The 8,087-nt window shown below is 32.3% G+C and overlaps 1 protein-coding gene across 4 annotated transcripts; it reads left to right on the top strand.

Annotated features, from left to right (window-relative positions):
- The first annotated feature begins 4,764 nt into the window (after positions 1 to 4,764).
- On the top strand, positions 4,765 to 7,372 carry LOC107769460 (uncharacterized). 4 transcript variants are annotated; one of them, XM_016588677.2, is made up of 2 exons: positions 4,765 to 5,130; positions 5,895 to 7,372. In XM_016588677.2, exons 1-2 carry the CDS (start codon positions 5,065 to 5,067, stop codon positions 6,993 to 6,995), a joined length of 1,167 nt encoding a protein of 388 aa, XP_016444163.1. In that variant the 5' UTR covers positions 4,765 to 5,064; the 3' UTR covers positions 6,996 to 7,372. The 4 variants fall into 4 exon arrangements, with proteins under 4 accessions (XP_016444163.1, XP_075106661.1, XP_016444164.1 ...); XM_075250560.1 differs by having other exon boundaries at positions 4,776 to 5,125; positions 5,898 to 7,372; XM_016588678.2 differs by having other exon boundaries at positions 4,780 to 5,130; positions 5,898 to 7,372.
- Positions 7,373 to 8,087: the final 715 nt, after the last annotated feature.

The raw sequence follows: 8,087 nt of genomic DNA, 5'->3' as shown, positions 1-8,087 counted from the left end.
AGTATTTTTTTAATAGGTGTGTCCAAAGCAAATTAATTATTTATTGTAGACCAGAATGAGTAGCTTTTATTTCAAACAATGTATTTTTGTTAATAAATCAATTAAATATGTACACACATGAAATTTAGAATTTAATTATTAACCCATAAAGTTGTCATTCTAAAATTCAAAATTCATAAAGTTAAGACACGGTTAAAAATTACTCGAATCGTTCAGGCAATTGAAATATAAAATTGCTCGAACGATTTAGATATAGATTGTTCGCGATAAATAAAAAAGTACATTCATTATACACATGCATGCGCACACATATATATAATTACAAAATAAAAAAGGAAAACCTATTTTCAGATAAAATGGTACACTTGGTGTATGCGACTTTTATTATTCCTTTCGAACAAGGAAGAAAAATATGAAAGTGAGAAATGTCAATTTCATCTTTGCGCTTGGGGCAATGATGCAGCTAATGTGAGGTTCTAACAGGACGCGTCTATTGTTGATTGAAAACAACATGTCATTTTCTTTCGTAGAAAAGGAAGGAGTCGATTGAAAAACGTAAAATTATGAAGGGGACATAAATGTGATATTTATTTGAGAAATATATAATTCCTCCCAAAAATAATAGCCTATATAATATATATTTTTTGTATTAATATATAATATACAGATTATATATATATATATATATATATATATATATATATATATATATATATATATATATTTATATATATCTTACTCCCTCCGTCTCAAATTATCTGTCATAGTTTCCAAAAATAGTTGTCTCAAAATTATTTATCGTTTTAGAAGTTAAAGACTAAATTAATTATTGTTTTCCTATTTTACCCTTAATATTAATTGTTCTTGAAAACTACAAATAACTCAATTATAAGTAAATATTAAATGAAGAGAGATTATACTTAAAGACATAGGTAAGTGTAGAACAATCAAAAAACCTCTCATATTTAATATTTTTTAGTAATGGGTAAAAGAGAAATACGACAGATAATCTGAAATGGAGGTAAAATATAGTCATACCTCTCTATAATAGCATCCTTATATAGCAACACTCACTATAGAAGTCAAGCTTTTATCGGAACCAATTTACATATTATATTATAATATATGTTCTTTATAACAATACTTCACTATAACAACAAAAAATGAAATTCGAAACAAACGAAGCTGCCAGAGATGTTTGACTGTAATTATTTTTGACAAATTAACCGAAGTGACTTGCGCAATTTACTAAATATGAAAAGGCAAAAGTGGAATACGAATTAGCTACTGCATGCCATTAATGTGATAATAATTTCCTAGTGGACTTAGTCTTTCACTTATTAAAGTTACATTATTTAAGCAAAAGAATATTTGTGACACGGCAGTGTTTGGCATAGTCAATTGGTCATGGTTACTGGACTAAACCAATTCTCCATATCATTACTCTTTAGACAATCACAATGTTAACTTAGAAAATGTCAAAACACACACCATTTGGCATACAAAATTACAAATAATTTGTCATCGTCTACGATAACAGACTTCAATACCTAGTCCGTCTTTTACCTCTTAATTGTGTGAAATAATTTACTTGTTTTGAATTCTTTTTCTAATTCTTTTGATTAAAGTAATATAACACAAATTCCTACAAAAAGATTTGATTGATTAATAAAATAATTACAGGAAATATTCTCTTGAAATGTCATCACAATTTTGGATGTTGTAAACTGATTATTTAAAAGCATAGGTAGAAGCAAACAAAAATATCTTGTACGTAACAACAGCATGCGTCTGCGTTCCATAAATGATAGTACTTATTTAAATATTTTTCCCAATCAAAATGAATTATATTTGAAAAAAGAAGTCTTTATCAATGAGTGTAAAATAAGGACATTTGTTTTGAATTGTAACTTTAGGCGATTGTTTGATCTAATTGACAATTACAATAACCTACATTGAAATGACTATGGGAATTCCAATGCATAATTTATCATTGTGTTCTTAGCCAGCTGCAACGTTAGAAATTATGATTGAGCTGTAACTTTGTATTTTATTTTTCTTTGTTTGTGCAACAATGCATATGAATTTTCAGGACTTGTTAATGGCATATTTACATTAGTAGTATCATCGCCAGAATAATCCAAATCCTATTTCACATTTTTAATTAAATGTGGATAACCATATCTATTATTTATTTTGTGTGATAGATATGTTTTTGCATCTATACCCGCTTTTTGGGTCACATTTTAACTTGTGTCTGCTTTGCAAAAAAAATTTGCAAGCGTATCCACTTTTTCGCGTAACTTGAACATACGGGGCTGAAGTAGCAAAGACAATCACGCAAAACTTCAACATTCTAGTAGACGGGCCTGAAGTAGCAAGTGTGCTGAACCAAGTGTGCTGAAGTTTTTGCTTGTAATTGTTGAACTTAAGCATAGTAGCTGAAGTTTATTCTCTATTTGCTGAAGTTTTTGTTTGTTATTGCTGAACTTAAGCATAGTAACTGAAGTTTTGTTCTCTATTTGCTGAAGTTTTTGTTTGTAATTGCTCTAAATAAGTTGAAGTTTTTTGTCCTGGATTCATTAGTTTTGTCATTAAACTTTTTAAAAAACTTCAGCAGAAGATGCTGAAGTTATTTAGTTCATTTATAAAAACTTCAGCACTAAATAAGCTGACGTTTTTTTTGTCGGGGATAAGCTTTTCAAAAACTTCAGCAGAAGATGCTGAAATTATTTAGTTCATTTCTATAAACTTCAGCACTAAAAGCTGAAGTTTTTGAAGAACTAGTATCCATCTTAAAAGCAAAAATTGCATTGACATGGATAAGTGTAACATTAACCAATTTTTACATCAAAAAAAATTTCAATAGACAACGAGTTGTGAGGAACAGTCAAGAATTCAACTTTTGAAATCAAAATTAACCAATGTACAGAGGAACCGTGTCCTTTAAATAGTTCTGTTTTGCTTTGCCTATGATCCTGATGAATTGTTTTTGAGTTCCGATGCACCAGGACATATTCAAAAGGGAACTGTGATAAAGACAACTACACACATGGCTAAAGCAGAAAAATAAATTTCCAATGATGCTACACGAAGTTATCAAAACTTAAGCTTCCATCCGCTAGAAAGTTCACAAATACAATTGTACAGTTGCTTTAGCACCACCAATAGCAGCAGAAGAAAGAATAAGAAGAAGAAAACGAAGGAGGAGAAGGAGAAGGAGAAGGAAAAAGAGGGCTGAAATTATTTAAAAAGTGGGTACAAATTAAAACTTTTAAAAAAAAGTGAGTATAAGTTAAATAGGGGCGACCAAATAGGATGCCCCGGGCAATTTTTGTCTTGCTATATAAACTTGGAACGACTATGAATTTTTTCCCATCTAAAAAGCATATAATTGGATCAGCAGAAAAGCTGCGAATAAAGGCCAATTTTGATTATTGAGTAAAAAAATAATAAATAATACATGTCTAATAATATATAGGTATTGCTTAGGAAATGACCTAAGAAGAAACCCTCCCCAAGTCAATAAAAAGTTAATGATAATTAAGTAACCACCTATCATTGAATGAGTAATTACAGATAACTACTCCCTCTTTCCTATTTTATATTAAAAGTCTTTAGTCTTTTTTTTTTGGGTCAACAAAACCCCCCCTTAATCGGTTGCATCAACGAAGTCATGACTTGTGTTATAATAATATTCTCAACGGTCCACGGTAAGTGATAATTTTATCTTTTTATTTTGATTCAAAATAATTATTTATTTATATAATTGAAAAGAAATTAATTTTATTTTTTCAAAATTTGCCCTTATTTACATATTTTAATGTGTCAAGATAACAATTAATTAAGATTAATTTAGTATATATAATTTTTTCTCTCTAAAAATTTATATTTTTTTAATGGGTAAAATGGTTACTAGTTATGAAGCAGATGGATATAAGTAATAAAACCATTTTATCCTCGTAATTAATGTGCACTTGTTCTCATGTCACTGATTCCAAGAATAATACCTCAATCAACAGGGTTATGGTCCGCTGGACTTAGATACAAGATTCTACAAACTATTTTTTTTTAAATAATCATAATGTTCGGTCAGCTTACACCAGTCTTGAAAAATTCCACAAATATTTATGAAATTTTTTCCAAGCATAGATAGTTGACATATTTTTTTTTTTAATTATGAGTTCAGTATAAAACTTATACTCCCTACTTTCACTTTTATTTATTCAATATTGATTTTAAACACCCCTTAAAAAATAAAATATATAATTTATTATGATACCCATATTAATTGATGTATAGTTTTAATGGATTTAAAAAATAAGTTGGAGTAAGTAATTAATGTTAAAGGAAAAATAAAAAAATAAATTATTTTTCTTTTGATATGTAAAAAGTGATAAGTAAAATAAAAATTTATTTTTAAAATACTTGTCAACTAAAAGTGAATCGAGCGATTAACTCTATCTCTAAACGAAAGTGGATAAAATCGGGAATTGCCATGGAGATCTCCGCTCGTAAAATGTCTATATTATCTATTAAATTTTAAATTTAAATTTGACAGAAGCAATCCTCTCTGGAATAGGAATTATATTAAAGTTTATTTAAAAATTAGGAACATTTTTTATTCCTTTTCCAGGTATATGTATATAATGAATCTTAAAAAACATCATTGTTTTCCCATGTAGGGTGGGATTCGGAAGCGAGGGGGGGGGGGGGGGGGGTTACCCTGCATGTGTGTCTATATATATATATATATAACCATCTGTACAAAGAGTGTCGAACAGAAGAAAAAGAAGAAGAAGAACCCAACAAAACGGCTATAATTTAGCATTTTCCCGAAGTAGTCAAATTATACAAGGAAAAATTTACTCCCCCCTCTCAATTTAATTATATTGGCAAATTCCATTGCTGTAAATTTGAGAGGGAGGGGTATTGGCTTTAATCAGGTTTTTTTTTTATCCTTCAATTATCTCTCTTTGATAATTTTTGTCATCTTTCTGAATTTTATAGAAAGGTGAGAAATTTTTAGAAAGAGGAGATTTTTGAATATAGTTTTGGGTGCTAATGGTGTTTGATAGTTATTATCCTTCAAAAAAAAGTGACGATATTTGTGAAGACGTTTGTGGTGAGGTACCTCTCTTCTCCTTTTCACCTCTTTTCTTATTGATTTATTTTTAATTCTCATTTACCATTTTATATGAAAAGTTTGAAGCTTTTTGCACATTAAGTTTGGATTTTTTGGGGAATTTTTTTGTTTTGTTTTATGGATTGTTGTTTTTCTGGGGAATTTTAAAATATGTGTTTTCATTTTCTTATTGACATGGATTGTATATAAACCCTAGAATCTTGAATTGGGCTGATGTGGGTTTCTCCCAAGGAGAAGTTTTTGGGGGGGGAAAATGTGATCTTGATCAAATTTGGGTGATTTTTCTCATCTTTTCCTATATTTCTGGAAATTTGTGGACTCCATGTTTTATGGTTGGAGATTTGACTATGGGGTTATCCATTTGATAATATCTAAATTGATGGAAGCTTTAATTTTAGCTAAATTGATACAATAAGTAATCTTTTGCTCTCTCAAGAAAAAGGCAGCCCGGTGAACTAAGCTCCCGCTATGCGGGGGTCCGGGAAAGTACGCAGGTATACGCAGCCTTATCCTGCATTTTTGCAAGAGGTTGTTTCCACGGCTCGAACCCGTGACCTCCTGGTCACATGGCAGCAACTTTACCAATTACGCCAAGGCTCCCCTTCATCTTTTTCTCTCTCAAAATATTTGGGAAATCCTCTGACCCTATTGGCTTGTTCTATTTTCTGTAAAATGGTGTTAAGTTTACATTCTTTTATTTGCCTGAATTTTTTTCCATCTGTTTAAAGTTATCTTTTTTCATATGCAGCAGTCTTCCCCTGGAGTAATAAACATGTCAAGACTACGGTGTATGCTTCGAGGATTGGATTTAAAGGCTATTATCTTTTTGATTGTTTTTGTGCCAACATGCATTGTTGGTATATACTTGCATGGACAGAAGATTACCTACTTCCTTCGCCCGTTATGGCAATCTCCTCCCAAGCCCTTTATTGAAGTTACTCACTATTATCACGAGAATGTCTCGATGGAGAATCTTTGCAAGCAACACGGGTGGGGAATCCGTGAATATCCTAGGCGTGTTTATGATGCAGTTTTGTTTAGTAATGAAGTGGACATGCTTACAATCAGATGGAAGGAATTGTATCCTTACATCACGCAGTTTGTTCTTCTCGAGTCCAACTCCACGTTTACTGGTTTGCCCAAGCCCTATACTTTTGCTATTAACCGAGACCAATTTAAGTTTGTTGAACCTCGATTGACTTATGGAACCATTGGAGGAAGATTCAAAAAAGGTGAAAATCCGTTTGTTGAAGAGGCATATCAGAGAGTAGCACTCGACCAGCTTTTGAGAATAGCTGGCATCGAGGACGATGATTTGTTGATAATGTCTGATGTTGATGAAATTCCTAGTAGGCATACCATCGATCTTTTGAGGTGGTGTGACGACATTCCTCCAATTCTTCACCTTCATTTGAGGAATTATTTGTACTCGTTCGAATTTCAAATTCAGCACAGAAGTTGGAGAGCTTCAGTCCACAGGTATCAGAAAGGCAAGACTAGATACGTACACTATCGTCAAACTGATTACCTTTTGGCAGATTCAGGTTGGCATTGTAGCTTTTGTTTCCGTCAGATATCTGACTTCATATTCAAGATGAAAGCTTACAGCCACACTGATAGAATAAGGTTTCTGCATTATTTGAACCCTAAAAGAATACAAGATATCATTTGTCAAGGGGCTGATTTATACGACATGCTTCCTGAGGAGTACACATTCAAGGATATCATTGGTAACATGGGACCCGTCCCTCATTCTTACTCAGCCGTGAATCTTCCTGCTCATCTGCTGGAAAATCCCGAGAAGTACAAGTATCTCTTGCCTGGGAACTGCAAAAGAGAAAGTGGCTAACTTTTTATGACAGAGTTGAGTGCATTTTCTTAACATTAGGAGGTGCTTCATATGCAGGTTTTATGTTGCAACATGAGGAACTCTTATCAGGTAATTAATGATGGTCGTGCTCGGGATATATAGTGGGTACTTCTGTTTGTCTTGAGTTCATTTGAGTACATTCATTTGCCAAGTAAACATTTAATTTACGGGTGATGATATGAAGGCAGGGGGGGGGAACTTGAATGTTTCCTGTCTGTATTGCGTAACCCTGAGATCGTACTCTTTGGATGACAAATACTCGGGCTTTTCGATTGTAGAATTGGTTTTCTTATTCTTTTTCTCCTGTTAGAGACTAATTTATTCCAATATATAAAATTTGTCTTCCAAGGCTTTCCTCATTGCACCTTTACCCCCTGATATCACATTTCCTCCATGTATATGACTATGTGAATTGGTTGGATCCACCAGCAGTTTCTTGTCTATTGTCTTGTCTAATTTTGTTGCATAGAGTTGTGGATTTTTGAGATTTTACTAGGTTGGATTGACAAACTACTGGGAAAATGAATATCATTGCAAGTTGCTTGTTAGTAATATAATTTGGTCCGGGCAACTGTTGCATTTCGTTTCATAGTCAATAAAAGGGCGGCCTGGTACACTAAGCTTCCGCTATGCGCGGCGTCCGGGGAGGACCACAAGGGTCTATTGTACGCGGCCTTATCCTGCATTTCCTGCTCGTTTCATAGTCAATCTGGCAACTATTTAAGGTGTTTTTTGTTGTTGCAAAACTATACCAAGTGCTCACTTTTATGATCTACTTCCAAATAATGAGAACTAGTAGCCCAGAGAGTGTTACTATTATTAATTTTAATGATTTATTTTGAGTGATTAATGAACTTAAGTTTGGAATTGAAGAAAAGATATTGTGTTTGAAACCAAGCTATTAAGGGAAACATAAGTTTATTTTTCATTGCTAAGCATGATGTTATCACTTCATATAAGCTTTGCAAAGTAAAGTTGATCTCTACAGGGGCCGGATTCAAGACTTAAACTCTATGAGTTCAACTTTTAAGGTTTTTAATATTGATCTCATTCTGCTCTTAGAGTTATGGG

The sequence above is a fragment of the Nicotiana tabacum genome, chromosome 3, assembly GCF_000715075.1.
Source record: "Nicotiana tabacum cultivar K326 chromosome 3, ASM71507v2, whole genome shotgun sequence".
Classification (NCBI taxonomy): Eukaryota; Viridiplantae; Streptophyta; class Magnoliopsida; order Solanales; family Solanaceae; genus Nicotiana; species Nicotiana tabacum.
This window is presented reverse-complemented; position numbering and strand designations above follow the sequence as displayed.